This window comes from Hyla sarda, chromosome 8, assembly GCF_029499605.1.
Source record: "Hyla sarda isolate aHylSar1 chromosome 8, aHylSar1.hap1, whole genome shotgun sequence".
In the NCBI taxonomy this organism is placed as follows: Eukaryota; Metazoa; Chordata; class Amphibia; order Anura; family Hylidae; genus Hyla; species Hyla sarda.
The window spans coordinates 25,691,429-25,711,925 of record NC_079196.1 but is presented as its reverse complement, the minus strand read 5'-3'; the positions used below and the strand labels follow the sequence as shown (position 1 = coordinate 25,711,925).

At 41.7% G+C, this 20,497-nt stretch overlaps 1 protein-coding gene across 7 annotated transcripts in view; it reads left to right on the top strand.

Moving 5' to 3' along the window:
* LRP1B (LDL receptor related protein 1B) overlaps nt 1-20,497 on the top strand; it is a 1,569,499-nt gene that overhangs the window by 1,515,914 nt on the left and 33,088 nt on the right. For all 7 annotated transcript variants that reach the window (XM_056534716.1, XM_056534714.1, XM_056534720.1 and 4 more), the window contains 2 exons: nt 5,285-5,446; nt 14,921-15,095. In XM_056534716.1, coding sequence (XP_056390691.1) covers nt 5,285-5,446; nt 14,921-15,095 — 337 coding nt within the window. The remainder of the gene's footprint in view (nt 1-5,284; nt 5,447-14,920; nt 15,096-20,497) is intronic.

Sequence of the window (20,497 nt, the reverse complement as noted above, 5' to 3'; positions counted from 1 at the left end):
ATGAATGTCCATGATAAGATTTGACCTCAGAGCTCAAAGGTGACAATGACATGCTACACCTACTCCAAAAAAAAAAAAAAAGTAAAAAAAATTTGGGGGGGGATTTTTGATCTCCATCATAATAATAAACCCAGCTTTGGAATAGAAAGTGACCCTGTTTACCATGAATCTGACTGTTTTCATCTCTAAAATAAACATTTACACATCACAGCCCCCGATTGCTAAGAAGAACAGGAGATTGAATGTTTATTATACAAAAATCAATTTGCATTTGAGTAAGTGAATAATTATGTTTACAATTCTGTCGCCTCTGGCCCATGAATAGAGCGAGGCTGCAGGTGAACAAGATTAGAAACTTGTCAGCCACAATTCATCAGCGATTAATCAACAATGTGAGAGTATAGATTCAATCCCTGTACTGACATCGCCTCCCAGAGAGGTGGGATAACCAGAGCCGCCATATCAGATAATACAGAGATGTAGCAGAGTTGAATTTGCTCTTTGAGGCAGCATCGTTTGAACATCAATAAAACTCATACAGCTCAGGGGCCGACATAGGGCTTGTTGAAAAAATTATACTGTAGATTACAAATTCCCATAATACTGTCAGTTCAGGTCATAAACCTCTGATTGTCCGACACACAAAAATGTGTCCATATTATGCTCATATCAGACTGGGCTTTATCCACTTTAAATGGCGACATTTTGGGTCAATATTATGACTAGAGAAGAACAAAATCTCCCAAAATTCATTTAAAGCACATCTGCAGATGTTTAACACTTATCCCCTATCCACAGGATAGGGGATAAGTGTTTTATTGTGGGGGGTCCAACCCCTGAGACCCCCCACGATCTCCTAAATGGGGCCCTGACATTAGTGTGAGCGCTAATGCGTGTAGCGTCGACGTGAGAGGTCAACGGTTACTCCCACTCCCCGCCTCGTCCCCACACAGTTCTATGGGAGAGGTGGAGAGGCATGAACGCTGCCTACCCGCCTCTCCCATAAAGTTACATGGAGGAAGCATGTCGGCCGCAACATCATACTGCAGCCGGCATGCCTCCTGCACTGGAAATCCGCGGCCCCGTGCAGGAGATCGCGGGGCCCCAGAGGTTGAACCCCCCGCGATCAAACACTTATCCCCTATCCTGTGGGCTGCAAATGTCCTTAAAGGGGTATTCCATGATTTTTTATTTGACTGCGCTACAAGGGCTATAACACTAGTGCAGTTCATAATATAGTGTCTGCATACAAAATGGTTATTGTGTAGGCAACAGGGCCCAAGAAAATCCTTCAGAAGATATCCACATTATTTTGGACCCAATCGTTGCCCCATGGGTCTACTTCTTCCTTAAAAATACCCCATTAAGGACAAAGATCACAATGCAGTTAAATATGGGCATTCACATGCTCTGTATAGTATGAGGGTAGACCCTCGGAATGATTTATGGGGTCACCTCTTCGTCCCCTCAGCTACACACACGTTTAAGGTTGACAATTAAAACTTTGTGGCAATCTTTACTGCACAACACGTTACTAAGCTGTGCTAACTTTTTAATATATTTTTTATTACCATTTTTATTAATCACGACTTCCATCTTATCATCCAGTAATAGACTGATTGACAGATTGTAAGTTCCCCCAATGTCAGTAAATGTTAGTATAAAATTGCAGGTTCTATTAGCTTAATTATATCCGCCCAAATGTTAAACTGTTCTACAAGTCCCCCGAGTTGAGGAGCTTACTGTCTGTTCGCTCTCGGTTAAGCCTTTTGGCAAATTCCTTAGCGGACATTACCCGGCAGCGGTTTGGGGGCAGCTTTAATTAAAATTTATACATTTATGACAGTTGTATTGAACTACAATAATTGAACCAGGAAAATGTCATCAGTTAATTAAAAGCAGACATCTGAGCAACGTAATTAAAACTTCAGATCCCGTCAAGAAAAGTTCTTCAACAAAGCAAATTATTTCATCGGTAATGAGCGGTAAGATTATTACGGCCTGCGGAATGAGTTCAACCCTTCTTGAATTCCAGAATGGAAGAAAGAAAATGGCCCTTTTTCCTCCTGACATTGTGCAACTGGAAGGAGTACTCAAAGGAGTGAAAAATAGTACTCTAAGGAGTACTCCAGTTACCAGGAAAAGAACGTGCAGACCCCCTGAGGAAGCCATGGCCTATGCACCACTTCCTTGGATCTCTTTAGGACACATTATGTGGGTGTGTTGGCCGCTGCTTCGTGCGGGGGTCACCACGCCCCTTTCCTAGGGACTGCAGGAGATTGTGTCCTTTGGTTAGGGGATAAGTTTTATTTCACTGGAGTACTCCTTTAAAGGACATGTCCGGTGCTCACTTTTCTTATTGTATCCGTTCCGAGCTGCAAAAAAAAAGAAAATAAGCTTTCTCTTGCCTGCCTACGCTCCCCCGGTGCTCCGGTACAGGCGTTCGGTCCCCGGACTGTATTCTTCTTACTTTCTGTTAGCCCGGCACGTCACACGGAGCTTCAGCCTATCACTGGCCGAGGCGGGACATCACTGCGGCCGGTGATAGGTTGAAGCTCCGTGTGATGTGCCGGGCTAACAGGAAGTAAGAAGAATACAGCCCGGGGACCGGACACCTGTACTGAAGCACCGGGGGGAATAGGCAGGAAAGAGAAAATTTGTTTTCTTTTATTTTTCAGCCCGGAACGGATAAAATAAGAAAAGTGAGCACCGGACATCTCCTTTAATCTATTCTAAAAATCCCAAACATAACAAAAAAGATATAGTTAAATACTAATAAAGGGACAGGTGCAATAATAATAATAATAATAATAATAATTCCCAGGATAATTCCAAAATTCAATTTCTGGCTATATTCTGACATAAGATTGCATTTTCAATTAACATGCAGGACTCTTGTTTTGGCTGTATTCTAGGACATGTTTTGGCACATAATTGACGAAAATGGAAAGGGGGGGGGGGGTTATCAGTTGCCCAAACCTAAACATTTGTCACAAAAATTGTCTGAAAGTTTCATAATCCCCAATGTTGCTGTTTGTTTTAATCATTATACCCATCTATATTCTAAAATAATCCTAAAAGGAATACTTATCCCTTTGACCTAAAATAATCCTGGAATCTTGCAGTTTTCATTTTGGCCACTAGGTCTAAAACTAAGCTGAGACTTTCTTAGGGGTACTCTGCTGGAAAAAATCTTATTCCTTCCAGTACTTATCAGCTGCTGTATACTACAGAGGAAGTTCTTTTCTTTTTGAATTTCTTTTCTGTCTGACCACAGTGCTCTCTGCTGACACCTCTGTCCATTATAGAAACTGTCTAGAGGAGAAGGAAATCCCCATAGCAAACCTATCCTACTCTGGACAGTTCCTGACATGGACAGAGGTGTCAGCAGAGAGCACTGTGGTCAGACAGAAGGGGAATTAACAAAGAAAATAACTTCCTGTGAGTATACAGCAGCTGATAAGTACTGGAAGGATTAAGATTTTTAATTAAGAGAAGCAATTTTCTGACATCAGTTGATAAAAAAAAAAAAATGTTTTCCAGTGGAGTACCACTTTAAGATAGACAAGACAATAGATGAAGCTGAGATCTCATCCTCCCCCTCCCTGTTGAATTACCTCTTACAGAGCATGTCTAGTAACATATACCACTGATGACAATGGGACAGCTCCTGTCGATTATTGCCTATGTTCATGGGGCTTGCTGTAAAGTTTATCTCTAAATACAGTGACCCCTCGACCTACGATGGCCCCGACATACGATAATTTCAACATGCGATGGCCTCTCAGAGGCCATCACATGTTGAAGGCAGCATCAACATACGATGCTTTTGTATGTCGGGGCCATCGCATAAACGGCTATCCGGCAGCGCAGACTGCTTCAGCTGCCACCGGATAGCCGTTTACGGTGCCCCGTGTGGTCCGCTGACGATCACTTACCTGTCCACGGGGCTCCGGCGCATCCTCTTCGGGATCCCCTGCATCGTCGGTGCTCTCCATCGTCATCATAACGTCGCTGCGCGCGTCGTCCCATCATCCAATAGGAGCGGCGTGCGCAGCGACGTGATGGCGGCGATGGAACGGATTACCATCGTATGTTGAGGGACCACTGTACTGTTTGTACTGTTAAAAACAGTTTAGGCACGATGGCAGCCCCCATAATAATCACACATGACTTATACCAGTGTTTCCCAACCAGAAAGACTTCAGAGGTAGCAAAACTACAACTCCCAGCATGCCTGTGCAGCCGAAGGCTGATCTGGTATGCTGGGAGTTGTAGTTTTACAACAGCTGGGGGCTCCCTGGTTGGGAAACACTCAGCCTTGTATTTTAACTAGGCCAACAAGGCCCAGGCCTAGGGTGGCATTTTGTCAGGGGCGGCAACTGGGGACAGGATTATTATTAATATTATTATCATTATTTTACTCTTTGGCAGCTATCACCAACTTCTCTCTAACCATTCATAGTAACATAGTTCATAAGGTTGAAAAAAGACCAGAGTCCATCAAGTTCTACCTATAACCCTAATGAGTCCCTAATGAGTCCCTGAATTGATTCACCAAGTTATTTGTATTGAGGTCACCCAGAGAAGCTCTACCTGGATCCATGAGGTGGCTGCCACTGGTACAGCGGCACCCCTGGACTAACCCAGGACCTCTCCCCCTACCGTAGGCCTAGGAAAGCAGAAAACCTAAATACACCACTAAAAACACTGACTTACAGCAACACCACTAGCTCTAAGAACATTTCCAATAAAGCATAAACGTTGTCGTTTCTTTAATTTGAAACTTTAGTTTTACCCCATGTGAACAGACCCTTACGTTTCATACATTGACTTGGAAGAGTCGGAAGACTTTCCATATACATTCTTCCACAGGGAAGTTTCTATGGCATGAAATTGGCTTGTCTTGTCCTCCCGAAACAATTGGATCTATTAAGTTGTATTTTTCCAGATAGTTGATTTCCCGCTGACCCAGATAACCAAATATGTGAATCTATCATCTGAATTTAGACAAAGAACATTTTCTCCGCTCTTAATAAAATTTCCGAAAGGTCACAATGCTTAGATATGTTCCTATATATAGCGGTAGAATATTACGGCATGATGTCTTGGTAGACCGGGCACATGCATTGTGCAGTCATTTGAATAAATAGGCTACGGTAATAAACATAACCTTATTGTACGCGGTTACACCTAGACCCTGGTGGAATTAGTTGGTACAAGTCTAAATGATTACATTTTTTTCATTTTTGTATGTTTTAATGGTGTCCTTGTTCTTCCATAGGAAAACCAACCTGCAACTGTGCACTGGGTTACACCGGGCCGAACTGCGGTAAAAAGGTCTGTGACAATGTTTGTCAAAATGGAGGCACGTGCAGCGTATCGCCCGGCAATCAGCCCCTGTGTCATTGCCTTACCGAATATACAGGGGACAGATGTCAATACCGTAAGTGTGCCAGAACTAAGAACATGTAAATAATAAAGACTTAAGTGGTTGAAGCACGTTGGCTGTAACCTGGATGCTTTACAGGAGTATTCTAACTTTTGTTTTCTTATTTTACTGTGCTACAAGGGCTGTAAAGTTAAGTGTAGTTCATTATATAGTGTCTGTACCTGAGTTTGATGGATTATCTTGCAATCTTATGTGATCTTTGTCCCAATGTTCATTTCTAGCAGCATACAAAATGAGTGTTGTCTCAGCTTTTCCCAAGTTGCAGTGTAGCCGAGACATTACATCACTAGTCAGGTGTTGAAAGGTAGACTTTCTGCTTCAGTGGGTTAACAAACCACTGGGTGGGGGAGGGGGGGATCATTCTTTACAGGGATGCAAGGAATTGTAGCTTCAGGCACAGCATGCAAGGCAGCTCAGCTGTGCTGCAATGGGTGGGGTGGCTGATTTGTGGGAGGAATAAAAGTGAGCCCACACTTACAAAGCCAGGGATCCTGGTACTTGTAGTTGAAGGGAGGGAAAAATACAACCGGAAATAGCCATTTCACAAAGTGATAGCAGCAGCGTTATGGTGAACTCACAACACAGCCATTTTGCCCAAAGACAAGCATGGATCCTTCCTACGCATGTCCATTGCTGTCTGGCAGATAAATACTAAAGTCACCTTATGTTGGTTAACCACCTTAAAATAATGCAAAAACACTTTTTGGTCAGGAATTAATAATAATTTGCCCTTGCGGCTATACATTAACCCCTTACATTCCTTGTCTATGCACATTGATGTCTTCTTTTCCCAGTTATATTTCCAATAACTTCCTGTATTGGTGACCACGCTGTCTATACATGTAAGGACCCCTATAACCATCCTCACCAGTAGTTGGCACTGGAATGTTCCCTGTACAAAATCCACACTGGCCTATGATATGACTGCTTAGTTATCCTATTGTCAATGTACTAGCTGTAGGACCAGTATTCATATACTGCTTCCCTAGTGGCTTATCATATCTCTGCTCCATTGTCATGACCAGCTCAAGCTTACATCAATAATCCATTGTAACTAGGAGAACAGGAGGTCTAGCAAAGCTTTTTGTGCTTTTAAATCTAGATGCTTTGTTTAGTTACAGGAACAGACATTCAGGATTTAGGTATAAAAGAGATGCATTTCAGGTATTAAAACATACCCTTAGTCATGAGTTCCTTACTTACTAACATTGAAATCACCAAAATTGATGTTCAGTTTAGTTATTTTTCCATCAAAGCCAATACTGGTGACAAGTATAGGGTTGGCATAATGATTGATAAAAATGCCATGACTGCGCTCTAACAGCATTTTCTTACAAGCATGGAAGGTACCACCAACCAGAAGCACTACCAAAATAGGTAAGTGAATGTGGACATGCAATACTATACTACAGGGGTTCTCAACCAGTGGTACGCACTAGGGGTACACCACCGGTTGTTCGGGCGTATGCAATGCGCTTAAAAAACCGGCCATGCATTGGCCAGTATTTGTCAGTGCATAACAGGGAATGGCTGCGGCAGCTCTCTGTACAGTAGTGCGGCCGGAGCTGCAGCCACGGCTACTGTAGCTACTGTAGCACAGGTGGATCAGGGGGAGGGGGGGGGGGGGGAAATAATAGCCCAAGGGCATTAAGATGAAGGTAGGGGGGGGGGGGGGATAATGGCACAAGGGGATTAATATGCCATTTTGTGCCATTATACCTCCCCCCCCCATCCTCTTTTGCCATATCCGATAATAATAGCACAAGGGGATTAAGATGGAGGGGGAATAATGGAACAAGGGGATTATTATGGGGCGGGGGGGGAGGGGTTGATTATTCCCTCTACATTTTAATCCCCTTGTGCTATCATTCCCTCCTCCCTCTGATTCCCTTTTGCCATATCAGATAATAATGGCACAAGGGGATTAAGATGGAGGGAGGAATAATAGCACAAGGGGATTAAGGATGGCATAATATATAAGGTACCAACATGCTTTTCGTCCGCGGGTACCCCTCCGCGGGAGTTTACGTGCGAGGGGGTACCCGCAGACATACTTTCAGCCAAAAAGGTTGAGAATCACTGCTATACTACACCAAAATATGAAGAAATGTTCACAAACATTAAATAATACATTAGATAATACAATCAAAACATCACATTAAAATTTGTATAAAGGCACCAGCATCTAGAGTGGACAATATATACAGATCAAAGCACATAGACACTGGATCACTGGGTGCACGCAAAAGAGGAAAATATGATAAAAATGATGCAGTACACAAAGAAAAACAGGATAAAGCAGAAATAACATATACTGCTAGACAGTTAGCAACAAACCATCATGCACAAATGAGTAAAATAGAAGCCCAAGGGAGATGACAGAAAGGTACCTAGATACCATGTGTCGAGCCAGATCCATACATACATACCCCAACGCACATTTCACCAGGGCTCTTCATCAGGGTAGGCTACTCATGTGCGCTCTTTGGTATGGCGCTAACTATTTAGCAGTATATGTTTATTTGCTTTATCCTGTTTTTTTTTCTGTCTGCTGCATCATTTGTATCATCTTTTCCTTTTTTACATGCGCCCAGGATTCTAGTGTCTTTGGGCTTTGATCAGTATATACTGTCCAGTATGTGTGCTTGTGGCTTTATACAATTTTTGATGTTATATTTTTAATCATATTTTTTTCAATAAATATTTGTCGAATTTATCTCATTTGATGGTTATTTATATTTCTCCATAATTTGGTGTGGGAGGCATGGAAGGCAGTGGGGAATGCTTTATTTGGATGACTTAAAGGGGTACTCCGCCCCTAGACATCCTATCCCCTATCCAAAGGATAGGAGATAAGATGTCTGATCGCGGGGGTCCCGCCGCTGGGGACCCCCGCATTAATGCATGCGGCACCCACCTGTGTTCTCAACAGAACCACTGGAGGGTCTGAGTCGTGTGACTCCGGGAACGGAAGTCTGTGACGTCAGGACTCCCCATCCTTTGGATAGGGGATAAGATGTCTAGGGTGGGAGTACCCCTTTAAGTCTCTTAAGCATAAAAGCCTCTGGTGGCCTTGACATGCTGGAAGTTGCAATTCTGCAACAGCTATAGGCACACTGCTTGAAAAACACAGCTGTAGACAGACCATAGGGACAGACAGATCTACATTTTATCTGGTGAAATTATTATTTTTAAATGCATTGGGAATTTGCCCACTGCCTGTATTTGTTCAGTTTTCCAGACCAACAGGCAAATAGCCCCTGATGAATACCCTATATTGAAACATGTTTGGTTAAGTTTTGATTTATGGGCATCTATGTGATGTGCACGAAAAATAGCTGAGTGGTTCTTTATTAACATTAGTGTTATGTACACATGGATGCACATTTTTTATGGGATTTCTATTGACAAAGGATACTTTGCGATATACTTTTTCACCATTGCATATTATGGCACATGGTGAATGCATTGCGGTGAAGTTATGTGACAAGCATGTAACCCCTTTAGGATGCAGAACATACCTGTACACCCTGACTGCCTGGTAGTTGGCACATCAGGATGTACATTTATGTCCTGAGTCCCGTCCGGACTATGAAATAAGCGCAGGAGCTGCACTCGCTTCCCAGACCACAGGTTCTGGCTGCCGCCCTCAACCAGGACATGTATTGGCGGACATCACCGATCACATCTGTCTCCAGGGTCGCTCTGGCAATCCTCTTTCATTGTCTTCCTTACAGCAGACCATAGAAGTGGATTGCAGATTACACTGATTATTACTATGCCAATGTATAGCACTGAACAGTATTGGCAATCAAGTCCCCTGTGGAGAATAAAAAAATTTAAGAAAAAAACGGAAAAGAAAGTTTTAAAGGAAAACTGTCAGCCTGTTTACCCACACGAAACCCAATACTTACTTACTAAAATATGTCCAGTAGGTCCTGTGATATGTTCCGCAGAAGATCTTCTGCTGAATTCAGTGAACTGCATGCTGGTCACATAAGCGTTCTGCTCAGTAAATCAGTGCATGTGCTTTATGCAAAGAGCAGTGCGATCACGTAACCAGCGACTCCACATCACTAGGACCTGGAGTCAAAGACCATGAATGTGTAAATTGACATGACGGGCCCAGCCTCTAGTCTGCAATTTACTGGATTTAGCAAAAGATCCTGTGGGGGACATATCTCTAAGTATTCCCTCGTCGTTGGACTCCTGGGTGAACAGGCTGACAGTTTTCTTTTAATAAAAGTGAATAAGCACCTCCCCCAATAAAAATTAGATCAATTTTCAATTTAACAAAAAAATAAGAAAATAAAATAAATCAACACATTTGGTATTACTGCATGCAAAAATTGTCTGTATTAATAAAATATAATGTTCATGATCACATGAGGTGAAAGGCGTAAACGTAACACAAATAGTGGATTTAACATCACACCCATACTGCCTCCTGATTGGCCGGGAGAGCAATATGAAGGGCATTATGGGATTCCCTAAGGTCATGTGATCCTCCCTCCTTTCTGCCAAGTGGATAATAATAATTTTATTTATATAGCGGCAACAAATACCGCAGCACTTTACAATTTTGGGGTACAAATAAAGACAAGTATCAGACATAACAATATTACACACTAACTATTCAAACAGAAGGAGTGAGGGCCCTGCTCGTGAAAGCTTACGGACTAGGAGGAACGGAATTGAGACAAAATGTATAAAGTGCTTTATTGATACAACGGTCCAGCAATGTTCTATAAATAGGAAAGGTTACATACAGGAGGGTGAACCAGTCAATAGTTAATCTCCAAATGTCTAAACTGCATAGAGAGTAGGGGGAAACTGCAGAATATGGAGCGTTTGATATCTCCAAGACCCAGAAGTCTCAGTAGTAGTGGAAGAGATGTGTCTTAAGGGCATGTTTAAAACTGTTGATGTTGGTGTTAAAGGGGTACTCCGGTGGAAAACTTTTTTTTTTTTTTTTTTTTTCAAATCAATTGGTGCCAGAAAGTTAAACAGATTTGTAAATGACTTCTATAAAAAAAATCTTAATCCATCCAGTACATATTAGCTGCTGAATACTACAGAGGAAATTATTTTCTTCTTGGAACACAGAGCTCTCTGCTGACATCATGACCACAGTGCTCTCTGCTGACATCACGAGCACAGTGCTCTCTGCTGACATCTCTGTCCATTTTAAGAAATGTCCAGAGTAGGAGAAAATCCCCATAGCATACATATGCTGCTCTGGACAGTTCCAAAAATGGACAGAGGTGTCAGCAGAGAGCACTGTGCTCGTGATGTCAGCAGAGAGCTCTGTGTTCCAAAAAGAAAAGAATTTCCTCTGTAGTATTCAGCAGCTAATAAGTACTGCAAGGATTAAGATTTTGTTATAGAAGTAATTTACAAATCTGTTTAACTTTCTGTCACCAGTTGATAAAAAAAAAAAAAAAAAAAGTTTTCCACCGGAGTACCCCTTTAAGTCTGAGGGATCAAGGTATCATATTCCAGCGAACTGGTGCAGCACAAGCAAAGTCTTGGAGACGGGAGTGAGAGGTTCGAATGAAAGCTGATTTTAGTGTTAGATTGTTAGCAGAGCGGGGAGAATGTTTGTACGGTAGTCAGAGATCAGAGAGGAGATGTAGAGAAATGCAGCACTGGGGAAATCTTTGTGGGTAAGAGTGAGGATTTGGTACTCTATTCTAGACTAAATGGGTAACCAGTGTAGTGACTGACACATAATGTTGTTTTAGCAGGTTCTGCCGAATCGCCTAAAGTTTGAGTTTTAGTCAAACAAAACTTTTTGTAAAGTTCTCATCGAACAGATTCGGTTCGCTCATGTCTACTCTGGAACCTGCATGCATGGAAATTTCCACCTCTAGTAGCAACACCATATGGCAGCACATTTCAGCTGTACAGTTCTATAATAATGATTGAAGTACGAGCTCCGCACAGTACCATACAGACTCAATGCACAAAATGTGTCTAGTGCAATGTACTCCACACTAAACGAGCTTTGTGGATAGAACCTGTATGCATAGTAAATACCGTATTTTTCGCCTTATAAGACGCACTTTTTCTTCCCCCAATGGGGGGTGGGGGGGGGGGAAGTTGGTGCGTCTTATATGGCAAATACACATTAAAACCCTGTCATATCACGGCGGTCCCGGCAGCCATCAACGCCCGGGACCCCCGGCTAATGCAGGACATCACCGATCGCAGTGATGCCCTGTATTAACCCTTCAGACGTGGCGATCAAAGCTGACTGCCGCGTCTGAAGCAAAAGGGAAACTAACCTGGCTGCTCAGTCGGGCTGTTCGGGACCGCCGCTGTGAAATTGCGGCGTCCCGAACAGCTTACAGGACACCGGGAGGGACCTTAACTGCCTCCTCGGAATCCGATCGGCGAATGACTGCTCCGTGCTGGGATCCCCTGCATGGCCGGAGCTCTCCTTCTTCTTAGTCATCACGTCGTCGTGCACGCCGTCCCGTCATCCAATAGGAGCGGCGTGCGTAGCCACGTGATGGCGGCAACAGAGAGCGAGGGTCCCGGGCAGCAGAGATGTTCCGGAGCAACGGGGACAACCCGGGGACGAGGCGACAGCGATGGAGGGCGACATCCAGGGCAGCCGTGACGGGTCCGGAGTGGCGGGGACACGTGAGTATTACCTCCTATACCAGTTGTCTTCAACCTGCAGACCTCCAGATGTTGCAGCCGTTGGCTGTCCGGGCATGCCGGGAGTTGTAGTTTTGCAACATCTGGAGGTCCGCAGGTTGAAGATCACTGTCCTATACTTAATATTGTATTTGGTTCAGAATCTTTTTTTTCTAGATTTTCCTCCTTTAAAATTGGGTGCATCCTATATGCTGAAGCGTCTTATTCGGCGAAAAATACGGTAAATAAAATGTCCCATATAAACTCAGCATTCAATTAATAATTAGATCTATTCTTTAATATATACATTATGTGTTATCATGTAATATTATGGCATAATATTATTATAGATGTGTATCAGTGGATTCTGTATATTTTTCTTTTTTGTTTGTATATTTTTTTTGTCTTATTTTCAAAAAAGCAATCTCCAGAAGTAATCAATGTTTCCATGGTAAATCCCTCATAAATAGCGCTATTCAAAGCTACTTTCAACACGAACCTGTCTTTGAATCCCATCTGAAGAGTTTTAATAATTGTTGTAGCGTCTGATGGGATTTCGGACTTGTTGGCACTTTGATATTTTAAGGGGGGGGGGGGAGAAAATAAGAAAATGTATCTTTCCTATCAATGCTCAGATACAAAAGGAATCTGTATTTGATCGGGTCGATCTGTAAACAACCATGCAAAGGTCTATTTCTTACAATGCCCAGTAACGCACTCTTGACTGTAAAAACCGACAGTCACAATCGTTTCTGCGTAGATGATAATGATAAAACTAGGATATTGCTTAACGACTCATTCAAATCAATACAAGCCCTTGAGCTGTATACAGACAACTAACCCATTGCTTATATAGAATGTGTATGGTTTAGTTTCACACACGCATATTTCTATACATGAATTTGCAATATAGCCGCATTATGGATCTCATTGCTTCATGGTGTCATTGTTACTTCAACCATATTATCTTTCATAATACTGATGATGGATTGTCTTCTATTCAGAAACTTAAAGGGGTATTCCGGGCAAAAATATTTTACCCCCTATCCAAAGGATAGGGGATAAGGTGTCTGATCGCGGGAGGCCCGCTGCTGAGACCCCCATGCGATCTACCTAATGCGGGTGCTGAATCTCCAGTTTCGGAAACCTCCAGGTTTCCGGGACTGGGGACATGACTTCACTCCACGCCCTCTCCATTCATGTCTATGGGAGGGGAGCGTGCCAGCCGTCACGCCCCCTCCCATAGACATGAATGGAGGGGGCGAGGCGTGACGTCATGTCCCCAGTCCCGGAAACCCGGAGGTTTCCGAAACTAGAGACGCATTTAGAAGATAAAATGTTTTTGCTCGGAATACCGCTTTAAGCCCTTAATGACCACGGATGTAAATGTAGGTCCTGGTTTGGCGGGACTTCCCGCACCAGGACGTACAATTACGTCCTGTGTATGACCGTGAGCATCGGAACGGTGCTCGCATCATACACGGCAGGTTCCCGGCTGCTAATAGCAGCCATGGACCCGCCGGTAATGGCCGACATCTGCGATCGCACGCCATTAACCCCTCAGATGCCGTGATCAATACAGATCATGGCATCTGCGGCAGTGCGGTCCTTTGAATGGATGATCTGATCGCCCGCAGCGCTGCCGCGGTGTTCCGATCATCCAGCATGGCAGCCGGAGGTCCCCTCCCCTGGCTTCGGCCATCTCCCGGGGTCTTCTGCTCTGGTCTGAGATCGAGCAGACCAGAGCAGAAGATCATTGATAATACTGATCAGTGCTGTGTCCAATACATAGCACTGAACAGTATTAGCAATCAAAGGATTGCTATAGATAGTCCCCTATGGGGACATAAAAAGTGTAAAATAAAAGTTGAAAAATGTAAAAATAAAAAGTAAAAAAAATGTGAAAAATCCCCTCCCCCAATAAAAAGGAAAATTGTCAGTTTTTCCCATTTTACCCCTAAAAAGCGTAAAATATTTTTTTTTATAAACATATTTGGTATTGCCGCATGCGTAAATGGCCGTACTATCAAAATATTATGTTAATTATCCCATACGGTGAATGGCGTAAATGTAAAAAATGTAAAAAGTCCAAAAATGCAGCTTTTTTTGTCACATTTAAAAAAAAAAAAATGATCTAAAAGTTTTATATATGCAAATGGGATATCGATACAAATTTAAGATGACGGCGCAAAAAATTAGCCCTCATTCCGCCCTATATATGGAAAAAATATAAAAAGTTATAGGTGGTCAAAATAGGGCGATTTTAGATTACTGATTTTGTACAAAAAGTTTTAGATTTTTTTAAAGTTGTACAAAAATATAAAAGTATCTAGCCATTGGTATCATTTTAATCGTATTGACCCACAGAATAAAGAACACATGTCGTTTTTACCGTAAAGTGTATAGTGTGACAACAAAACCCTCCAAAATGCGCAAAATTTTGATTTTCATTTAAATTTCCTCCCTAAAAATTTTACAAAGTACAATTTGTCATGCAAAAAACAAGCACTTATATGGGTCTGTAGATGGAAATATAAAGGAGTAATGAATTTTAGAAGGCGAGGAGGAAAAAAAGAAAACGCAAATAAAATTGGCCTGGTCCTTAAGGTGAAAATGGGCTTGGTCCTTAAGGGGTTAAACCTTTGGATATGGGACAAGTTGTCTGGGGCAGAGTACCCCTTTAAGTCAGATTACAGGATTCTCAAGTCTATCCTCTTGAAGACTATAACCAAAAATACATTATTTTGGGCCTGATTAGTAATGTTGTACGATTTATTTTCCCATTATCTTACTCTACTTGTCTGACTCTCTGTTTCCCTGTAGACGTGTGCCACCACTACTGTGTTAATTCTGAATCTTGCACAATCTCTGATGATGGTCGGGTGGAATGTGTGTGTCCGATAAAATATGAAGGCTCCAAATGTGAAGTTGACAAATGTCAGAGATGTCACGGAGGACTCTGCATTATAGATAAGAACAGCAATGACGTCATGTGCAAGTAAGTCCACAACTTAAATTAGTTGCTCTCAAGGCAACCATTCACTTTAGATCAATCTGTATTCGCAAACTTGACATTGCTGATCGGCCATAGTCCTTTGCACATTGCACAGCTCCAGTATCTCTCCTTGTATTGAAATGCATCCAGTCAACATATTAATTAACAATGTAAATATAAAGGTCTACTGAATCGACTTTCTCCAAAATGGAAATTAATTCTGACAAAACCATTGCCCCCTTTGTACTTTTTATTGAGGGACTATTTATGGTGCATCGGTGAAATTGGCAGAATACCGTATGATCTCAGTTCCCAGTATTCCCATAGATTTCACAAGTTAGCTTCCGCATTTTTATTCATAAAAATGCAAATCAAAGTACTTAATATTCATAGCTCACATGAAAGTAATACATTCCAGATTTGTAATGCACGAAAAAAGGAAATGTGTTAAGCTGATTATATTGTTTGTATGAATATTCATCTGCAACAAAAAGGCATATTGAGTCTATGAACAGCTTAAAGAACTCCAACTACAATATTTAAGCTTTAACTTCTCCGCCTTCCAAGTGGCAGGTTTCCAGCTCTACAGTAGTTCTTAAGGATACATTACATTATAGTGCTGGAAATGTCCTCCGGAATGGTCTACTGGAGTCGATTGTTACATTCTTTTTCTTCAATGGCATAAGCGCCAGCTTGATCCTAAGATCCAACTACGAATGGATAGAGCAGATGTGACATCAAAGTAATGGACATATGGTCATGCATGATATTATGTTATATCAAGGTGTGAGTCCAGAATAGAAATATGGTACCCATGGTTTTGTTAACAGATGACCTTGCCTATGAAGAACATATGATTGCTTGCTATATTGCTTCTGGCCCCGTTCTTTGTGTAGGGTGGATGCCAAGAAGCTGATCACCAGGTGTGCCAAGTGTAGGCACCCTGATGACCAACTATTAATGGCCTATCCTGAGGATAGGCTATTAGTAGTACATCCCTGGAAAACATCTTTTAAAGCCCTTTAATTTCCCCGTTACAGCAATCAGAATTTCACTATTAAAGGGGTTGTCCAGAAAACAACGCTGCTTCTTTTTTTTTTTTTTTTTACAAAAACAGTGCCCCTCTTGTCCAAAAGTCATGTCTATAACTGCAGCTCAGTCCCATTCACTGTTATACTAGACACAAACTGTGGACAGGAGTGGTGCTGTTTTTGCAAGAATGAAGCAGAATTTTTGTTATCCTGGACAACCCTTTTAATTACAGCTGATCACCCAAAACCAGCATGAATAGTATGTATAGCACAATACCATGGACCTTATCGAGACAGCCATGGCTCTGTGCAGCTTATTAATCTACACAATATATGTGTTTTGGCTTTTTGTGTTTCAACCAACACCAACTTCTGATAAGACACATTTTTCTATAAGTCAGGTTGTATATCTTGCAGTTTTCGTGGCTTAATAGATGCCTATGATGCATTAGCAAACAAGATATTGCAGCTCGGCCATATTTGTTTAAATAAATAAGGCCACTTTTGCCTGTGGTCTGTGTCTGATATTTTTGGCTAGCCTGTTCAAGTAAATAGGGTTAAGTTGCAATATCAATCACAACAAAATTCCTTGGGGAAATAAATCCCCTCAGGGATAACCCTGACTAGAGGCAACCAAAAATTGTTTAATATAAAACTTAACTTTTATTCTAACAACATTAATAAAGAAAATTGTGCTCAGTGGCCACTGAGCACAATTTTCTTTATTAATTTTGTTAGAATAAAAGTTAAGTTTTATATAAAAATACATTTTGGGTGCCTCTAGTCAGAGTTATCCCTGAGGGGATTTATTTCCCCAAGGAATTTTGTTGTGATTGATCGTTGCCCGGAGACCCCCATTGGGAACTTTTTGGTAGTAAAGTTGCAATATCAGACACAGCCAAAAGAGCAGCCTTGTATCTGGAAAAGCAGACTTATGATCCAGATCCACATTTTAGTGCTTCTTGCTGTACACGGTTCTTATCAAAAGGTATCCCAACAGTCGGCATTATAATGAATAATTAAAAATACATCAAATTAATATAAACAACAATAACTATAACATAAAATATCACCCGTGGAACTATAACATAAAATATCACCCGTGGCTGTCGCCTGTTACATCTCCAGTTATTACTTGGAGATCACCAACCGTGCTAATGGTGTAATACAAATATACTTTTCAGGTGAAATTGCATCTTTAATATAATTATATTCATATCGCCCAACACAGTTCATTATTAGCTAGAAAATCATTTGCTGAATAATCCTTGAATATACATTTAGAGAGGGTCAGACATTTTTTTGAAGAGAGTTTTTATTCTGCTTTTTTGTATAGCTTATATGTATAGAGAAAAGGAATTTGTCATTGAGTATGTCTTTTTTTATGCTTTTTATTTACCATGTACGGGAGCAGGCGTCCCTGCTCCCGTATGAATTAGAATCCAATCCAAATCAACTTGTGCAACTGGATTGAGCAAAACCTCCTGACATGAAATTCAGAAGGTTCATCTATTATTATTTTTCTTTATAGCGCCTTTGGTTCCAGAGCACTGTACATATAAGGGGTAAAATACATGTCATCAAAAGCACATACAATGAATGTGGAACAGTAAATGACAGACTGATATACAGGGAGACAGGGGCCTGCCTATGGAGGTTTACATTCTACAGGGTTAGGGGTCGGAAAACAGTAGGTAAAGGAAAGACAGCTGGTCAATAGGGAGCAGTTTGGGGGAACAGCAGGTTATTTTAGGATTTTTTAAGGTCTTAATGGTGGGTGGCAGCCGCATGGGGTAGGGTAGCTAGTTTGAGTTATGAAGCACGGGAGAAGCCATAGAGGTAGTTGTGTAAGGTGCGGATGAAAGGAAAATGCTGGCAGAGGTCTTGAGAAGAATGTAGATTATGTGAGGGGGGATATAAAGTTTTGAGGTTTGGGAAAAGAACAATAGTGTGAGATAGAGGAGTGGGGAGGACTAGGGAGGTAACAATTATGTGTGAAAAGAAAAACATAGGGTGCAGTTATCTTTGGTTCCTGTTTCCATCCAATGAGGCCACTGGGGACATAGACTCTACAGGGATTTGATGACTGTAACAGTTCATCACTGCTAAAAGGGATGATTACTTGAATGTTCCTGTACTTACTCTGCATGTGAAAACCTCACGTGTGATATAATTAATGCAAAAAAGTTCCTTCCTGAAGTGACCAGAGACTGAATCGGGGGGGTGGGTAGGGGGAAGGCTAAAGAGCAGGGACATGCTGTGTTAAGTGTAAGGGGCGATAACATAGAGAAAAGTTAGTTCCCACAACATCTTCCTGGGGATAACCAGAGGCTGAATCGGGGGTGGATATGGGGTCTATTGGGCACTAACAGACTGTGGTTGGGAAGAGGGGTGATAACATGAAGAAAAGTTTCTGTGCTTTCTACTGTCACTTGTAACTGAAACAATTTTACACAGACAGAACCAAAGTAAAAAAAAATGTATGCCACCTAAAATATTGAAGGAAAAAAGAAAGTACAGAAGCCAGCTCTCACCATTCTGGGGTCACTTTATTTCTGGCTACGGTGCATCAATAAAGCATCAGCGGCAGGATGAAGAGGGAAGGGGTATGGGGACAGCACTGTTTCACGCGTCACCTGTGCTTCCACTAGCCGATAACCTAAAATATTGATCTTGGTATTGCTATTAGATCCTTTAATATAATATTAACACAAGCTCTAGCCTATTTTGTAGCTGCAGAACCCGTTGAAGTCATCATGACGTATTAGAAATGTCATTGACATTGAAAAGTAAGCGAGGGATTTGGCCTTCTGAATCAGGAAAAACTGCTCAGAACCCTATAAATGCCATTAGTACAGAATTTTTGGAAAGATTCATGACAAAAATGTGAAATTCTGTTTACATTTTCCCATTTACTTCAACTCTTTCAACAGTGCTGAAAAACTTTTTCTCATATATCATTTCTGATTTCAGACTCAGCTATTAAAATGGATTTAAAGCACAGTACAAGGATAAATAAAGAATCTCTCGCATAAATCAGTTAATGAGATTTCTGATGAATTACTAATTCTGTATAATTCCTCCATTAGCCAACTAATACAGAGGACAGAAAGAGAGAGAGCTGATATTGTGGAATAATCTGCTGCATGAAAGGGTGCACTGAATTCATTTATGGTAAAATAATCTGGCTTTACTCTAAATAGAGAAAAATAAAGCCATCATTCCAGTTTAACTAAAAAGGCATCAAGGTTAGAGATAATGGAAAATCGAGGTGTACAATAAGTTTGCTTTTAATTCATTAAAGGGGTACTCCGGCCCCAAGACAACTTATCCCCTATCCAAAGGGCAAATGCCAGGTACACTTTGTTATTTATTGATCTTTTGAAAGTTGTCAATTCAACTTAACCCCTTAAGGACCGGGGGGGTTTCCGTTTTTGCATTTTCGTTTTTTGCTCCTTTCCTTCCAAAAACATAACTCTTAAAATTTTGCACCTAAAAATCCATATGATTGCTAATTTTTTGCGCTACCAATTCTACTTTGTAATGAAGTCAGTCATTTTGCCCAAAAATCTACGGTGAATTGAAAAAAAAAATCATTACGAGACAAAATTGAAAACTTTGGATTTTTTTTGCGCGTACGCCATTGACCGTGCGGTTTAATTAATGATATATTTTTATAATTCGGACATTTCCGCACGCGGCAATACCATATATGTTTATTTTTATTTACACTGTGTTTTTTTTTTATGGGAAAAGGGGGGTGATTCAAACTTTTAATAGGGGAGGGGTTAAATGATCTTTATTCACTTTTTTTTTTCACTTTTTTTTTTTGCAGTGTTATAGCTCCCATAGGGACCTATAACACTGCACACACTGATCTTTTACATTGATCACTGGTTTCTCATAGGAAACCAGTGATCGATGATTCTGCCCCTTGACTGCTCATGCCTGGATCTCAGGCACTGAGCAGTCATTTGGCGATCGGACAGCGAGGAGGCAGGTAGGAGGTAGGGATCCTCCTGCTGTCCTGTAAGCTGTTCAGGAATGCGCAATTTCGCCGCGGCTATCCCGAACAGCTCCCTGAGCTAACCGGCATGCTTTCACTTTCACTTTAGACGCGGCGTTCAACTTTGAACGCCGCTTCTAAAGGGTTAATAGCGCACGGCACCGCGATCAATGCGCTATTAGCCACGGGTCCCGGCCGTGGCCCCGCATTATAGATCGGGAGCGGACACATGATGTTCCAGTACGTCATGTGTCCTTAAGGGGTTAAAGGGGTACTCCGGGCCCCAAGACATCTTATCCCCTATCCAAAGGATAGGGGATAAGATGTCTGATCGCGTGGGTCCCACCGCTGTCACACCCCCTCCCATA